This window comes from Melozone crissalis, unplaced genomic scaffold (genome assembly GCF_028551555.1).
Source record: "Melozone crissalis strain CALT ecotype California unplaced genomic scaffold, PUWL_Pcris_2 ptg000005l_1, whole genome shotgun sequence".
Classification (NCBI taxonomy): domain Eukaryota; kingdom Metazoa; phylum Chordata; class Aves; order Passeriformes; family Passerellidae; genus Melozone; species Melozone crissalis.
The window spans coordinates 67,636,658-67,654,690 of record NW_026535783.1 but is presented as its reverse complement, the minus strand read 5'-3'; the positions used below and the strand labels follow the sequence as shown (position 1 = coordinate 67,654,690).

General features: G+C 38.3%; 1 protein-coding gene across 1 annotated transcript; it reads right to left on the bottom strand.

Annotated features, from left to right (window-relative positions):
* Positions 1-1,321: 1,321 nt before the first annotated feature.
* On the bottom strand, positions 1,322-11,966 carry NUDT12 (nudix hydrolase 12). Its single transcript, XM_054284857.1, has 7 exons — positions 11,902-11,966; positions 11,196-11,409; positions 8,081-8,673; positions 6,952-7,119; positions 5,821-5,934; positions 4,236-4,435; positions 1,322-2,639 (listed from the first exon to the last, which is right to left on the bottom strand). Exons 2-7 carry the CDS (start codon positions 11,399-11,401, stop codon positions 2,529-2,531), a joined length of 1,392 nt encoding a protein of 463 aa, XP_054140832.1. The 5' UTR covers positions 11,402-11,409; positions 11,902-11,966; the 3' UTR covers positions 1,322-2,528.
* Between the last annotated feature and the right edge of the window lie 6,067 nt (positions 11,967-18,033).

Below are 18,033 nucleotides of genomic sequence, written 5' to 3'. Positions count from 1 at the left end.
AGAACCACTACACTCTCTTCAACTGTTTCTAAATTAAACTTTCCTGAATTGCCGTAGTTGCCAGAAAACCACAGAATTTGGCTCTTCAATTTGACATTTCCTGTGTAAACCGCAAACAGTAACTGTCCTTACAATGTATAGGTAATTTTGAAATAAATTCAAACCCTGACATACAAATAGGGAAAATTAAGCGATAAAAAGCCAGGAAGAGTCTTTTCTTAAATGGATTAAATTTATTTAACTAGCTTTCTTAGGTTTGTCTTCTTCCCTGCAAATGGAATTCTTCTCTTGGTAAGGGAAAACAGAAAAGAAACCTTCAAAACCATTTTCAGAAGCTTGGCTTAGATTTTGAATATCTATAAAGACTAAAAATCGTTGACACTTAAATTATTAAACTTGAAAGATCATTAAAAGATTACTCTCAAAATCAGAGATTAAGTGTTGTTCCTTTTGTCATATTTTTCTGGTTTTCTTCATACATAAAAGTGTACATTTTTAATTTACTTATTAGCATTGTAACTGCACATATATACTGGTACACAGATTCTCAAAAAAAAAAAAAATTAAGCAGATTATTAACATCAGTTTTAATTAGGGATACTGTGTCTGGAGTTTCACTTTTAGAAGCACATCTCCATAGCCACTCACCATAATTTTCTACACAAAAACTGTTCCAATAGTTCTAGAAGTATTCCCATGGGTCTTAGTCATGTACATTTAGCTACCTCAAAGCCACAAACTACTTATTTTTATGCTACCTATATTTGCTCTACACTTTATCCTCCTTCTTCCATCTGGCTCCTCATTCCTTTGTTCATCTCTCTGAATGTAATCACCACAGCACTAGTTGAAACTTCCTTTCACTGCTTAGCTTTCACCACTTTTTGTATACTTTCCAATATTCTCATTTACTCTATGAGCAACCTGCAACTGATAATTGCCATTGTTACCATGCAGTCTTGCTGGTACGTGCGCCCTACAACAGCTTTCCATAATTCACTTTCTCTGTAAAAGCAATTTTTAAGGGAAGCACTGTATTGCTTCCTTCTCCTTGCCAGACAAGAAATAACCTGTATTTATTTTTATGTATGGCTAAAACAAGGAAGAGAATGAAGCAACATAGTATGTCAAATACTCCAAATCTGTCAGGAAGGCTTTTTGCTTTAAAGTTTCTTAGGTACTGCCTTAAAAAAAAACCATGAAAACTGCTGAGAATAGTGCGACATGGATGGGGAAAACAAAGTACAATCAGGATTTGTACAACAGTTTTACTGATTCCAGGTTGCTGACAATTTTGGAAAAAAATGTGACACCATTCACTGTTAAAAACAAATTCCTCCAAATAAACAAATCACAAAATAATAAGTTTACATTTGTCACTACAACTTCCTCAGGTCATTTGCATTCCTTTTGACATCACTGCAATGACTGCAGAATGACAGACTACGAACTATTACATAATGAAATTTATATTAAACCAGTTTACTTCTCTTTTTAGAACATCAACACTATCCTACATAACTTAATAAATTAAGGCACAAATCTGAACTGTAGCATTAAAAACACATAAATTCATATTTTATTTAACATATCCCTGCAGTCTTATAGCTGCAGTTAATATATTTCTTTCAAATATAAGATTCTTAATAGCAGTAACAATCTTGGCATCTCTATTTCCATAAAGAACTTTGTGCATATTTTGAGATACATCTTGTTCCTCCTTCTCCATTATTCTGTAATTTCATTTCTAATTATCAGAGAATCAAATTACTAACTGCCTAGCATCAATAAGTACATTATTATCTTATGAAAACACTAATATTTAGGCATTCAGAGATGGTTCTCCAACACCTTTTTCAAAAACAAAGTATTGTGTTACACCTTTAAATTCAGGCTGACATACAATTGGGTAAGTGCAAGCCAAGTCAGAATGTACGAGCAAATGCTCTGCTTTGAGCATTAACATAAATTAGGTTATTAATGCAAAAAATACGAAGTACCACATATTCACTAGTTACATATGCTACTGACTTTAAAATAACCATACTTGGTAAGGCTTTCAGCACCGAATGTAGGTTTTTGTGACAGGTCAAATTTAAAAAATGGACATATGCAAAAATGAGAGAGAAACAGTTAAGGCCAAAGAGGAGGATGTAAGTAGAGAATTCAAACACCAGGCAAGGTCAGATAGCCCTCTTTGTAATGCTATGAATCCTTCCAGTGGGGGAAGACCAAATTAAACATAAAAAGTGTAAAGAAAAAGGCATAATAATTTCATTCTAGAACAAGAAAGACAGTCTGTACTCAACAAGGTACCAATTCTACTTATTTGGTGCTTGCTTGCTTGGGATAATTATTGGGTTTTGTCCAAATCTAATTCAGGTCTGAAAATACCTACAAAGATTGCATGGCTTAGCTCTGGAACCAAAGGCTCAGAAAATCACTTGGTTACACATTCACTAGGTTCTAATTTGTTCCTAATTAAGCATTCAATAGAAGAAGTAACTTAAAGAAATCAATTATTTGAACTAAAGATTAGCATTCATTCCAATCCAATGTTTCATCAACTGGTGTGCAATAGCTCGACTTGGTGGTACAAAGAAAGAACGCTGGTTTCCTTTAATGAGAACTTCCACGACCTGCAATAAAAGCAGATTTTTTTACCTTTAGAAGATAGCATTATAAACTATATAGAATCTAACATTGTTCATATTCAGAAATGATCTTCCCATAATGATCCATCAATCTGCCACTGCTATACCTATTAAAGCGCTACTAAGAGATTCTCCAAGGTAAATGCAGAGAAAGTCCAACATTGTGTGAATTATGACATTTTTGAGGCTAATGTGCTCCAAAGGATACCTTCTTCCTAACAGGACTGTGGAGACCGCTAGTATTTAATTTAAGGTTTCTGTGAAGCTTTTTTATGGCAAGGACCACCAGGTGGTGCTCTATACAAAATGTGACAAAAATATTTTTTTTAATATTTACATGTAGTGTCACGGAGATGTGTTTTCTTGGTCTTCTGAAGAAGTTGCAAGTAATGTGAATTCAGTTTCAGCGCATTTTTGAAGCTTATTTCCAGCTGTACGACAATCTGCGTGCTACTAGTTGCATTCAGAACTGATATTCCTTTAAAATAATGCTCCCAGTGTTAACAGAAACACACTGAGATTGTAGGTGATTAACTTTGCCTTCAAGGAGACTTACAGTCAAAATGCTTTGAACAGCTAGGCAGATGTCCAGTGTTATTAAAAGCTTAGCTTCTAAGTTGCCCATAGGAAAACCTGTGAAAACTAAGTTGTGCAAGCAACCTTTCCTTCTACTCATGAACTGAAGTATCTCTGTGAAAGTCTTTTCAGCCTCACTTTTATTTGACTGTATTTTAACTACTGATGGAAGCTAAGGGTAGGATTTCTTATTAATGCACAGTAAGCAGCATTTAATAACAGAGTATTAAAATAGTACTGCATGGAAAAAAAGATATTCAATCTAATTAATTCCCAGAGTCCTTACTTTAACTTCCACCCTCACAGCATATCTGGTAGCATGCCTGTTTGGAGAAACTGTAATGAATAATGCTATTAAATATTACTACTGCATGAAAAGCACAGGCTTGCTAAGGACACGGGTTAAAATAACTTGACTATCTCACAGAAGGCAAAGGTGAAGAGCAAACTGGCAAAAACATCATAAAATGAGCATGCAAGTAACTCAGACATTACTGTGAATACCTATCTTTTTCTGGTTGTGTCTAACCTACACCGACAATCTACTGCCTCTCAAACCTCCAACTGTGATTTATCAACCCAGTCACAAAACAACTAATAATACCCCTAGACAAAATAGGACACAAATGAGCCCTATTTTAACATCCCTCATAATCTTCCTCCTACTCATTAATCTTCTAGGCCTACTAACTTACACATTTACCCCAACCACCCAATTATCTATAAACTTAGCCCTAGCTTTCCCCATATGACTAGCCACCCTCCTAGCAGGACTGCAAAACCAACCCTCCGCTTCACTAGGCCACCTCCTGCCAGAAGGCACCCCTACTCCACTAATCCCAGCCCTAAGGCACCCCTACTCCACTGATCCCAGCTCTGCTGTATGATAAAATGAAGAGTACACATGCTTATTTGGCTTGCTGAAAAAGCAAGTGTCTGTTGTATGCCAGAACCAATACAGTCACAGACTAATCAATAGAAGAAGAAAATGAAATTGAACTTTACCTGTTCTCTAGTGAACCAGCGTGCATCCTCTATTTCATTCTTGTCAACTTTAATTTCTGTGGACACTGCAACAGCTAAGCAGCCAATCATTAGGGAGGAGGGCATTGGCCACGGCTGACAAGAGATGTACTGAACATGGGCAACTTTGACTCCAGCCTCCTCCTCTACTTCTCTTCGAACAGCATTTTCTATGGTTTCACCTAATCAAAAAGTGCAAAGAACAAGCAGCTCATGAAAATACTCCAAGCAATGATCACATGCTGTGCTTTGAATTGACTCAAAAGATTTGAAACTGCCCAAGGCAATTATCTGTAAAGATCTAGTTCACAGATCAGGGCAAAGACCTCAGCACAAGACAGAAAAGTCTAATAAGGTAAAACAGCCACAAAAGCAAAATGGAACTTTGAAAATAAAGTGTAGTCATTTCTCCACTGTAATATTTATTTTCTGAATTGGTAATTCCTTATACACACAAACCATTATCACTATATCTAAAATGTCAAAAATTAAGTAGAAAATACATAATTCCTCTAATTATTCTTGAAACATTCATTTGTAGCTAGCAGTGTTAATTCCTGGATTTTCAGTATGATTGCAACAGCATGTACTACAACTTGAAAAATCAGTATTTAGAATTACAATAGTAAGAAAACAGAGATTTAGAATACTTGCTCACATTTCTGCGTTGTATTATTCCCTTTGCCTGACTCATTCTTCATTGTCTTAACACATGGAGACAATACTGTAAATTGAAACTGCAATGGAAAGCTCTGCTTCCATATCCATAGAAAACTGTAGGTGCATGTGTGCGGAATGCTGATGGTCGCCAGCCTATATAGGCGCACACGCACTGTGCTGTAACCGCTGTAACCTTTTATTAAAGGACAGAGTCCATCCATCAGAAATAAATATCTTGACTTTTTTCAAATGATACCTGAATAAACTTGTTCATACTGTCACTGTATGTCAACCTGCACATGTTTACTGAATATACTTATTCACTATAATTTCACTGGTGAGAAAGATCTGTTCACAATATAGAATATTTTGCAAGTTGATTAGCAGGTACTTATAACTGTAACTAATTTCAACTATTGTTGCTTGACATAGCTATTGAAAAATCTCTTTATCTTTCTTTCAGAATTATGGAGTTTCTACTATCTACTTATTATCTATTTCCATAGAATCAATCAGGCCCTAAACACCTAAGTATATGCTTAACTTAATGATAGCTTTAACTCAGACTTTAACACTTACTTTTCCTATGCTAAAATCCTTCGCCTAAAGTATCACCGGCCAAGGTGACGTGTTTTAAAATATTTTTTTTTTCTTTTAGGTAGTGATTTAAGACTACATGATTTGAAAACTGTTCAGTATTTTTATTTACTCAAGTTGCTCTTCGCTTTTTTTTTAATAAATCTACAGCTGCAAAGTACAGAATGGGTATATTTATTGTAACAACTCATCTATTAGAAGCAAAAAAACTTCAGTTTGAGATAACACAAATTATATTTCTCTGTAATTGTAACAGTACAATACTTTCATTGAGAAAATACACTTGATAAAGGAAAACAAAATTACTCACCAGGTTCTACAAATCCAGCAAGGCAGGTAAACATGCCTGGGGGAAATCTCCTCTGCCTACCTAAAAGGCAATGGTTGCCATCTGGATGGATGACTTGCATTATCACAACAGGATCTGCAAAGGACATGAAATGAATATATTTCAACATTTGAGAGACTTAATGCAGTAAAAACTTCTAGGCTATTCCATACCAATGCATATAAGGGCAAAAATTATATTGAAATCATAACTGTGTCTGTACCCAAAGCAAGCTGATATTTCATTTCATTTGGGGTTACCCTCCATGCAAGATACATCTTTATTTTGTTGCGCAACATACGTGCTTAGTAGAAGCAGCTTACTAACCAAGGCTTGAAATGCAGGATAGAAATTACCCGTAACCAAAGGACACAATCTGCTAAGAGTCAGTACTAATCAGCAACACTAACATATGCATCCAGCATATACCAATAGTTTCTGCAACAAACTCGTTTATTATCATCTTCTTTTCACCACAGAGGTCTGAAGAATGTCTTTTTGACTAAACACCAAATAACTAGACACTTTGCTGACAACGTAAATACTGACTAAACACTGACTACTTTCCACCTTTGACTTCATTTACTCTTTGCTATCAGTTTTTGATATGATGTTGCATTTGACAAATTTTCTCACTTCTGGTCATTGTATCTTTTTCTTTGTAACTAGTAAAACTTTAAAATATTACTAATGTAATATTTTCTCCTACTGGTCTGAGCAGCCCTATCAACTTGTGATCTTTTCCCCTTTTTACTGTCATCTAGTTTTAAGTAAAAAAGTAGAATGTGACCCTTTATACTGCCAATTCTCATTTATACTCTTGGAACTTCTAACTGATATTAGTTGTTGAAATAAGGTTTGCATTATCACAGCAATTCTGTATCACAGACTAGTGAAACAAAGAGAAGCCCGAACTACTTAATCCTAAACAGAGATGAGACACACACAGCTGTGGAGAACACACACAACACTCCACAGTTGTGGAGAAACAAGTATGGAAGACCTAGAACAGAAGTAAGCAGCTGAAATAACTAGAAATAAATTGACATACATGCATAGCAATTTACAAGCAACTAATTTAAAAGCAAGCCACTTTTGAGTGAATATTCTTACCAACTCTTGGATATGATGTGTTGTGAACTCCTTGGAGACTGGGACAACCCTCTTTTAAGCAAGTTTTCTTGTAACCCCCTTCTTCAGTCTTGGTAGCACTCCCACATGTTGGACAGAATCGGTAACGCTGGTGCCACGCTAGAACAGATCTCGCCTGGGCTATTACTCCTTTAAAAGAATACATTGAGAGTGCACAAAATCAAATACTAATTCATGTTAAGGTTTTAACAGCATAGAAAAATCAAGTACTGAGTTTTAACACAAAAAATTAGAGTGTGGTTTGAATCATAATTATGGCTACAAGAGAAGTTGAGCAAAAGGAGTTATGCAGACCCTTTTCTTTGTAGCACAGCAAACACAATAGAACACAGTATTAAAGAGCTACAGGGCAATTTACACATACTCAGAAACAAATTCATCCAGATCAATATACCATTTCTCACAGAAGTCATTTTGTGTAGGCAAACTGCCAAAATTACATGTATCAAGTCTTCTTCAGACGACCATTTTAGGGCTACTACAGGTATTGACATAATAATGCATTGTTCCATTTAAACTTAAGGCTCAAGTTGAGCTTTCCTTTTATCCTTATGTAAAAACACAACTGTTACAATAGCAGTCATTAACAACACTTATTGCTAATGTCCTTACTAACACAAATTCACTTTGGTATCCTAAATTTTCAACACTGTCTTGTCAAATGAGTATCCAACACACTATTGTGAAGGACTTAGGTTCTCATTTCTTGTAAGCAATAATTTTATAATTATTAATTTTAATTAACAATTTAATTACTGAAAACTCAGTAATGACAGTTTTTTTCCTTTATGTTTAAAATGTTCGCACATTAATATTTAAATAGTACTGTTTAAAACCCATGATGATCAATAGGTTTTACAGTCTAATACTGTCATTGCAAAAATTAGTCCTTTGCAAATGCAAATGTTCTTACATACAAAATTCTTCACAAGACCATTACCAGGCTTTTAAAACCAAAATATTTCTAAAACCACTGAAAACACAATTTCTTTGCAGTGTTTTGTCTTTTCTTTGAATTATACCTCAGGGAATACCAAAGTGTATCTTTCTGATTATGCATTTTGCACTTGCTGCATTTTATGCACCTTACCAGCTTCTCTTTCAGGTAACTGCAGTAGCGCTGGCATCGGTGGGTGAAGAAAGTAACAGTCCTCGTGCTTCTGTTTAAATTTTTCAGCAGAACCAGAATCTATGCTAAGAGCAAACCAAGCAACTAACCCATCTTCATCTTCTTGCTGAACTCTTCCATTGCAAGCAGCCATCAGGTTCATATCAAACTGAAGGTCCACTCCAAGAAAAATCAAGGTACATTCTTCAGTTTGGTTCATGAACTGTTCCACATCCTTGTGGCACAACCTGCAAAGCTTTACTTCTGGTTGCTGCGAGCTCTCTCTTCCCCCACCCAAAGTAACCAAGGGACTCAGATTTGAGAAGAGGATGTACACTGTAGCTGGATGGCTTTTTTTTTTACTGAGCCACTTAGAATCTGTTCTTTTATCACTCCTTCTGTCCAGAAGTGTCATGCCAAAATAATTTTCATATTCTTTCACATAATTTGACAAAAAACTAGGTTTCTGATCACCTTTCACATTAGCCAACAAATTAGCTATGTGTTTGTACCCCCAAAATTTAGCAATGTCCAGAGCTGTCTGCCTTGATTTATTAACGATGGATCTGTCACACCTGAATAAACAGAAAAGAGCTGAGGTTACCAGAATAAATATGTTTAGGAAGGGTCCTGTTGCTGTATTATTCTTACAGCATATGTATCTGACACTATTAAGGTACAAGAACTTCTAGACACTCTGTCAATGCTGGGATAGTCTTTAGGCAAAATGTTTAGCATCATGATAATAAAACATAATTTACTACTTCTTCTTTTGCCAAGGCTGTATTTCACATTTTTGTTGATCCTTTCTTGTTGATCCTTTCCAGATTATCATTCACCAAAATTCATGAAGTAGTACAAAGGCAATGAATTTATTAAAATTCCATATACTGTATCATTTAAAAAAAGGCTCAAAACCAGAGCTTCAAAAGTCAGGCTATAGGTCGGCTCCTCATAATCAGTAATCAAAATGGGAAAAAAACAAAGAAAAAAAAAGAAGCCTAACAAGCATTACTTTCTAGAAGCTACTGGAAGGAGCAACAAAACATTTACAATAAAACATTTTATTGAGGTTAATTGGCTTGTTCAGCCTGGAGAAAAGAAGACTGAGGACAGACCTCACTGGGGTGTCCAACATCCTCACAAGGGCAAGCAGAGGTGCAGATTCTAATCTTTTCACTCTGATGACCAGTGACAGGACAAAAAGCCGGACTTCAAGGAATGTTTAGACAACGCTCTCAAACATGGGCACATGGTGGGATTCTTGGGATGACCTGCACAGCTGCAGGAGTTGATCCTTGTGGTCCCTTCTAACTCAGGATATTGGATAATTTACCATAAAATTAGAAACAAGAATATAGCGTCTCCTTAGTGACAGAAGCTGGATCCTGTAGGGATCTTTTAGTTACCCAGATGTCTGTAAAGTGAAACAGGTAAGGGATGTTGCCTCATCACATACATTTAAATACTAAAACCAAAAAGAAACCCAAACTTCCAATAGGTTGAGGCTGACTGGGAGATTAAAACAATACAATTTAATTACTTGCTTATCTTAAATTGGTAAGTAAAACAGAAATGTCACTGTAAACGACAAATTATGTAATAAATACTAGACTCATGAGTTTTTAAAACCAGAAGATACCAGTAATATTAATGTTGCTGATACACAGTTAACTGTACCACAGACAAAACCATTTTGAGATTTTATATTAAACTCAGTAGTTTTTGAGGGAATTTGAGTATACTGTTTAGAAAACTATTCAAAACTTAAGTTACAAGTTTTTGCTACTAAAGCAACTCTTCGCATGACCAGTAACAGGACTCATGGGAATGAAATTAATCTCTCTCAGGAGAGGATTAAGTTGGCTATCAGGAAAATGTTCCTTATCCAGAGGGTGGCTAGGCGCTACAACAAGCTTCCCAGGGCAGTGCTCACAGTACTATGGCTGACAGAGTTCAAGAAATGCTTCAACAATGCTCTCAGGCACATGGTGTGATCCTTGGAGACAGTGCTGTGCAGGACTATGAGTTGGACTTAATCCTTGTGGGTGACAAAAATGCAACTGACTAGATTTGTAGAATTATTGTATGTAATGTTACAAAATATTATCTTCATAGACATTAAGGTTTGTATAACCAGCAACTATAATTGTCAAAATAATTATTCTAAGCATTAACTAAAAAAGACCAATGAGGGTGCAGCATCATTTCATGAACTATATTCAATTGCCTAAAGAGCAATTAAGAAAAGCTTAAGTTAAAAAAACTCTTAATCCTATTTAAGAACTGATAAATTTCCCAGCATCACATAAGATTCCTCAATACACAAAATCTTGCACTATGATACCCTCTACGTACTGGAATGTACTGATTATAGTAGAAACCAGTGGTTCATCTAATGCCCCACTCTGAGCCCCAGCAAAGGCCACAGGTCTTGGCTGTGACTGAAAAAAAAATCAAGAGTGGGTGGGACAATTACTGGAGGATGAGGAATGCTATGCCTGAAGTTAGTCATTAACTACAGAATGAACTAAACTTTCTTTTTTCTGTAACTAGGAGTTCAGAACAGAACAGCCTGGGCTTGATTAATGTTAAACTCAGTTAAATGCATTTGATTCTAACTTAGTTTTAAAGCATTTTCCATTTGGAGTAATTTCAGAAAAGGTGAGTGTGATGTCCTACTGAAGAGTCAGCAAACATTCTACACTAACAAAGATTCAAGTGGATTACAAATCGAGTTTAGAGAAAAAATTTAAGTGGAACAATCAAATACACCAAATTTATCATACAGTAGTTGGAATTAGGGTGCAAACTGTCCTATTCTGTTGGCCTCTGTGAAAAGTGACAACATATCCTTGAATATCAAAGGAGTAACTTTAGAGATGCTTATAAGTTTTAGACTTTCTTAGCAAAAATGAAAAGCATGATGCAATAGCAGAACCCAGTTATAAAATGACACAGAATAAATTTTCCTGAACTTTATCCCTTAAAATTCTGCCATTATCTGTCTGGTAAATTTACTTCTGAGACAAAACTGATAGGGGCAAAAAGGGGGTGCAAAACAGAGCTCTTGAATAGGTTCTACTAAACAGCTTACCCCTCTTGAAGAAGAACCTGCACAACCTCGAGGTGTCCATTTCTAGCACCGTACATGAGGGCTGTCCAGCCATTCCCTGCGGCTGCATTGACCAGTGATGGCAAGCGCCTGAGTAGCATCTTCAGCCCGGCTGTGTCACCAGCAGCAGCAAAGTTATGCAGCTGAGAAACCATGTCCTGATGCAGGTTCTTTTCAAAGTCAGTCATTGTGCCTTCTGAGATTTAAAAAAAAGAAAATAAAAGTGCCAGAGAGTATACCTCCCACTACTAAGACGATTTAAGCAAAAGATTGAACTTTAATGCTGTACAGAAAATCAGTATTATTACCAAAAATATAGATTCAAGAAATTCTTGTGATTGGTGTGATATTATTATTCCAAATCTTCGTCCCACCCGCCTCCAAACATTGTGAAACTTTACCTTAACAATCAAAACCAGTTTTAAAGAGGCTTTCACTGTGGAAATGAAGATTCTGAGTGTGAAAACAATACATCAAGGTTTCTAAACCAAAAGCACACAGGCACATAGACACAGAGAGATAGACACACAGACACAGACACAGACACAGACACACACACACGCGCACGCATATGCAGACGCAGACACCGCTGCCGTGACCGCTGCGCAGCACAGCGACAGCTTCTGCTTCCTCTGGTCCCGCTCCACTCGCTTCCCCAGGGCCGAGTGGGGGAGCGGGGCCACGTTACCGTGCGCAGCCTCCGCTGGCGGCCAGGCCCCGTGCCCCTCCCACCGCGCCCGGCCGCGCTGCAGAGGAAGGCCCGCTCCAGCGCGGGCCCGAGAGAGACGGAGCAGGTCCGAGCGGGGCCGAGCGCGATTGCCACGCTCGGCCCTTCAGGCGGGCGCCCGGCTTGAGACGCTGCCTGTTCCCGCAGGGAATTGCCAGTCGTTCCCCGAGCGCCGCTGCTGGATGGGTTGGGTCGATGCACAGGGTTAAAGGGCGAGCAGCCATTTTGTCCGCCGGGCAGGAGTGGTTATAGGGAAATGATCAGATTGATTTTTGGCATTGCTTTACCGCGCTAGCAGAAGGCAAAGGACGGTGGCAACAGAATGCGGAAGTAGTTGTGAAAAAGGTGCAGCTACTGACATGGCAGCGGAGAAGAGTTAGCGGGGAAATCGGAATGATGTAATCAGCCAGCTGTGTGTCCTGACTAGTCAGGAATATTCCACCAACACCAGAGTGTATGTCCAAAACAGGAGTCCTTCAACTTTTTTTTTCGAATAAAGGGAGAGACTCCACAGAGGCACATGCAGCCTCATTCCAAATTCTCAGCTATATGTCGCCCTCTTCCCATTGCTGAGGTACTAGGAAGGCACAGCCTTCCCGAACCACCTACCACATATCCCTCCTTGAATCTACTGTCATTTTACCCCAAAGATCATAAGTTCAGGCTTGTGCAGACCCTTGTCTGTCTCAGGAGTGTGAAAAATGGGTATTTTATGATTGCCTTTTTGCAAATATTAAAATGAATATTATATGTGTTGCATAAGAAAGTAATGCTGTATTAATTCTCTTAAGTACTGTGTTAAATACAGTTTGAGGTTATAAGAAATGTTAAAATAGAAACTATGTTATGTAGGATACTTTTTTTAAAAAGACTCTCAGCAAGGTAGCAGCCACAGGACATCTAAATCTTTCAGAGAAAAAGAATTTCTTACCCTCTTATCAGAAGAAACGAACTTCTTCCCGCCTCGAAGGCGCTGTTATGATTCAGAGGAAGAAGCTGACGATGACCAGACAGAATCCTGTGTTTGAATGGCATTTATTCATCATGTATGAAGTGTATGAATATGCAACAGGCTATTGTTTTTAAGGGTTAAGAGGTGTCCTTTTTCATGCTGCCCAGAAAAAGATACCCAGACGTCCATAACTCTTTGTTTCTATTGTTTCTTATTGCCCTAATTCAAATTGTCCAAATTATTATTACTCTATTTGTATTTTTATAACCCTTTTATTACTATTAAACTTTTTAAAAAAATTAAAAACAAGTGATTGACATTTTTCACAGGAGCCTGGGTTCTGCAAGCAGTCTGGGTTCTGCAACAAACCTGCTGCCCAAAGTTAGTAGAGGCATTGTGACCCATTTCAAAGATGCTAACACCCACACTTCACCCATCAAATTGTTTGTAAAAACATTAGCTTTCCTCTCACTAAGAAAAACCTTGGAAAATTGAGGCTATATTAGTCCTATAGAAATGAACATGGAACTGTTGTCCTAATGCATTTGCACCTGGAGAGTGCAGGGGGAAAAAAAAGGTGTAGCTTTTGAAAGGTCAAAATAAAAGTTTTGTACTGTACACGGTAATCCTGCAAAACAGATTGTGGTTATTCCTATTGCCTAAAGTTGGAATGCAGAGGTCAATCTAAAACCAGTTGTGACATGCAGAGAAAAGACTCCACAACCAGCAAGTTAGTTCTTCATTTGGGCTTCATTCTTAACCTCTCAGTTCCACCCATGTTTCATGAAGGCTCTGTTCAGAGTTGATGTGCTAGGTAAAGTTTGAAAGAAGCTCTGATTTTAAGTTGTTCATTTTAAGTGAAAAACGTGAGACACTGACTGTGTGAAAGGAACGTGTTGTCAAATGTTTTAGTTTATGTACATTGTGATTAGTGCATTTTAATAGACTATGCTTTTCACACCTCTTAGTATCAAAATAAAATTTTGATTTGTCTTAACGAGTCAAAGTTGTTATGAGGGAAGCAGAAATAAGTATTAGCGGGCACTTAAGCATTCTGTGATAGTATGCTTTGAAGTTGTAAATAAGGACTTTGGGACAATACAGCTAGTGCCTTTCCTAAGCATCTCCCTGATTAGTTTCCAAGCAGTCCTCCCTGGAAAACATTTGGGGAAATACTAAAGGGCCTGATCCAAAGCATCCATTGGTCTAAATATTAGTTTGTTGGTATTGAAGAGATGGAATCCTTTTGGTGGGAGTTTTTACTTTCTTGTAGGAAAGAGCTGTAATAAAGCTGTAGGACAGTATTTATTATGAGAAAAATCCATTTACATATATCAGATAATTTCAAAATGCTGTTTTTAGTACTAACTCTGGACCTCAGCAGTCTAGAGAATAGGGAGAATAGGAATTCTTTCAACTCAAAATGCTTTCAGTCAGCTGAGCAGGAAGTTTCTTACAGCTGTGGAAGGTACTGCAATACATGCTGTGTCTGACCGTCTGACAAGATAAAAGGCGTGTAGAATCTGCCCAGAACATGTTCCTGAAAAGTCAGTGGTTTGTCATATGATGGTTATGAAACAAATTTTCCTTAAGCAACTGATGTGAGGATGAGAGATGAGGAGTGCTGAAGCTTAATGTTCCTGAATTAAATTTGTGGGGACAGTATGCACAACATGGAGAGCTGGAAGGCAGAAGCACAAACAGCTTACTTTTTCAGAAGGGACCACTGCTATGAAAGGTCCCAGCTGCTATGAAAGGTCCCAGCTGCTTCCTCTGTGAGACTGAATGCCTGACCACTGCCCCATTTTCCCCTTCGGCACCTTGCTTAATCTTGATTCATTGGGGAAAGATGAAGCAGCTGTTCAATGACCTAGCCCCAGGTGCAATCCAAGTGGGGAATGTTTCTGGTGTGGTAATCTGCTGGAGTCTCCAGAACCTGAAAAACTGTGAAGGCTTATAGGAAGAGAAGTAGTGTGTCTAGAGCGGGCATGAGACAAGATAATTATAGTATGGGTAAGATTATTATATGTGCTTTGTGACTGATTAGGATTTTCTAGTTCTTCTCCAAATTATTCTTGGATTTTCAGTTTTTTCCATATTCTAATTTGTCGGATTCTCGGCTGTTTAGTTGGCCTGGAAAGGCCCGGGGTGGCCTTGGACAGCCCGCCCTTCAAAGGACGAGAAGGGACTTCAGATCTTTTCTCGGTCTCGGTGTTTATTAATTGTTTATCTAAAAGATTTTCTCTTGGCCCGACAGAGGTCTGCTCAGCAGTCAGCCATGAGCACACTGAGAGCCCCTGGGGCGGTCACCTATCTTTATACTTGAAGTTACGTATACAATATTTATCATTTTTCCCCAATACCTTTTACCTTTATTAACCAGTGCACTTTTAGTAATAACCAATCCCAAAGTGCCAACATCACCACAGAAGATGGAGGCCAAGAAGAAGAAGAAGAAGAACAGGACACGCCCCAATTCCTCCATCTTACTTCTTTAGAACCCCCCTGTACAGAAATCTTAAACCCTGTGTTTCACTCTAACTAACTTATCCCTTCACCATTCACCCCAGTGAAATCCTCCCATCCTCATACAGATGTCGTCTCCTGTGTAGGATCAAAGTCCAGCCACCAGACACTTCTGGCAACATTCCAGGACTCCCGAGCCCCCCAAGGGTGGTCTCAGTCACTCTGCACCTCAGTCCTGAGGGGCTGAGATCCCACACTAATTTGGTTGCATTTGTTAAGCACTTGTGTTTAACTGATGACTTTAAAATTTGGAAGCATGGCTCCCTGAGTTCTAGACTGGTTAATTTAGTTTCTCAAATTTCTCAGGTGATGCTTGAACTGGTATTTGAATTGTTTAATAAGGGTTTATTAATAAAAGTGGCTTTAATAATTTATCAGTGTCTGGCTTGCAAGTACTTGCTCATGATCAGTGAAGTCATATTTGCTGCAAATTTGAGTTGAAATGGCTGTTACTCTTCCTGTTCTGTAGACTCTCTGAGGCCCGGAGTTGGTATTAAAAATATCTGATAACATTATTTTTCAAACTGATATGATACCTGCAAATTATTTTTTGCTTTAATCATAATTATCTTCATGCCGCTTGTTTCAAATTCAAAGGATGACTTCCTTTGAAGTCAAATGAAAGTGTATTTTAAAACTAAGAAACTAGTTTTGCTTGTTTTGGGGAAAAAAAAGAGACTTTCAATATATCTGAGGGAAATAGTGGAACTGATTCAGGGATTTAGGTCTTCAAAGCAGGTTTCGTAAAACTGTTTCTTCTCTGAGTTAATTCTTTGTTTTTATCACATTAGCCTTCTATCTCCTGTGATCTGTGATCTTGCTTATGCTCACTATCACCACCCACTATATATTTTGGAAACAAGCACTATTCCTGCCTATGACGGGAGAGGCCCCTTCTTGCTCTCTGTAGCTTGTGCTGGGATCCCCCTCCTCACTCTAGTCTCTGATGCCACGAGCCAGGAACACCCACATTCCCAGGTTTACTCCAATGGCTGGCACCGCATTCCATTCACACACAGGCATGTGCAGGTCCGTGCAGGACCCCTCAGGTACCTGGCACTGAGTTCTTACAGCATGCATATACATGGGACAGCGCAATCAATTATGCAGAGAGGAAGATAAGAGAATTTTTAATAAGAAGATGCAAGAAGACAAGACATACTGTGGCCATCAAGTGCAGGACTAAGCCAGATTAATGTACTGAGTGGCACTTCTTTACAGACAACTGTACCCCTTTTGGTCCTTTTTATCTATCTGTTCTTCTTTGCTCTCCCTTTCCCTGCTTGTTGCTCCACAGCTCTATTGATTCCCTCACTCCACATGGTTTAGGGCCCCTGGATTTGCAGAATAACCAGAGGACCCCTGAGTTTGCAGACTGCCTAGCTGAAAACTCCAGGTGAGTTTTCATCAAAGTAGTGGCCATAGTTGCATGATAGCTCAGCAGCTGTTGGACTGGCAAGGTTAGTTTACTGTCACTGTTGACCTGTTTGCTTAGTCAGGTGTCAGTATATTTTCCTTCCTGTCTTACCACTGTTCCTTTGGTTTGGCAACTGATCAAGTTCCCAATTAAGATAACCTTGCTGGAATAAATATTCCTTTGCCTTCACATGTCTCCTCATCAATTTGTGTGGCTGGCCCGACCTGGCTGTCATTGCCGGGGGATGGGTAGATATAAGTCCAATTGTGTCAGGAACCCACGTCTTAAAAAAGGAACCCACTAGGCCGCGGCAAAATATCCAAATATGGATAACATTGTAAACAGACCAGTGAAGAGATTTTTTGATTTTATTTCCAGCACATCAGTCTCATAATACAAGAAGGAGACATGACAGCTCACTGATCCACCCCAAAAAGTCTCCTCCAGGAGGGCTCATACAGCAATACATAAAATCATCTCAATCTAGAGTTCAGCCAATCACACACAGAAAACACATATTGACAAGCATTCTATCCAATCCCACAAAGTATACGTAATCGTAGTTAAAACAAAGACTGGTTCATAAGAGACAATGAACAGAGCTCTATTCATGCTAACCTTCTAAAGATATACATTAAATAACCTTGTTGCCATCCTAAAACCAATTCTACAGAGATCTATTGTTATTTGTCACGTCTACTGCTTGGGAAACTTTTCTGCTTGCATGGGAAACTTTTCTGCTTGCATTTGCAATGCTAACAGAACTTCAGTCTGAGGCCTATACTTTTTTAACCATTTCCTAAAAACCCTCTAACCTTATGGATTCCAACAGTCATCACCACCTTCCTTATCATTTTGTGGTCAGGTTTGTGTCCCTGTATGTTCCTGTGTATGGATTCCTCCTTTTATCATTGGCTGCACTGAAAAAGGTCCTTTACCAGATAATCTTGAAAATACTGACACTCATTTCCATATACCCTCGCTGCAGCCATGGTGGAACATCTTGTATCTGCCAGCTTAAACTGTTTGCCCATCTCCTGGATCTGCTCATGTCTGCAGTCTTGATTCCTATGACAGATTTCAAGCTCATTACACTGCTTTCTCACTATTCATCATCTTAACATCTTCCATAATTTTGTCCCACACAATCACAATTATGTCTTCAATATAGCTACTCCAGTTGCTACATCCAGGCTGC

What these genes read in the sequence shown, in the direction of transcription:
- NUDT12 (XM_054284857.1), bottom strand. Translation starts at nt 11,401, where the DNA reads ATGACTGACTTTGAAAAGAACCTGCATCAGGACATGGTTTCTCAGCTG. An exon ending in GTTACCTGAAAGAGAAGCTG is followed by an intron (nt 7,120 to 8,080) that starts GTAAGGTGCATA and finishes ATTCTTTTAAAG; the next exon opens with GAGTAATAGCCCAGGCGAGA. An exon ending in TGCTGGATTTGTAGAACCTG is followed by an intron (nt 4,436 to 5,820) that starts GTGAGTAATTTT and finishes CTTTTTGATTAG; the next exon opens with GTGAAACCATAGAAAATGCT.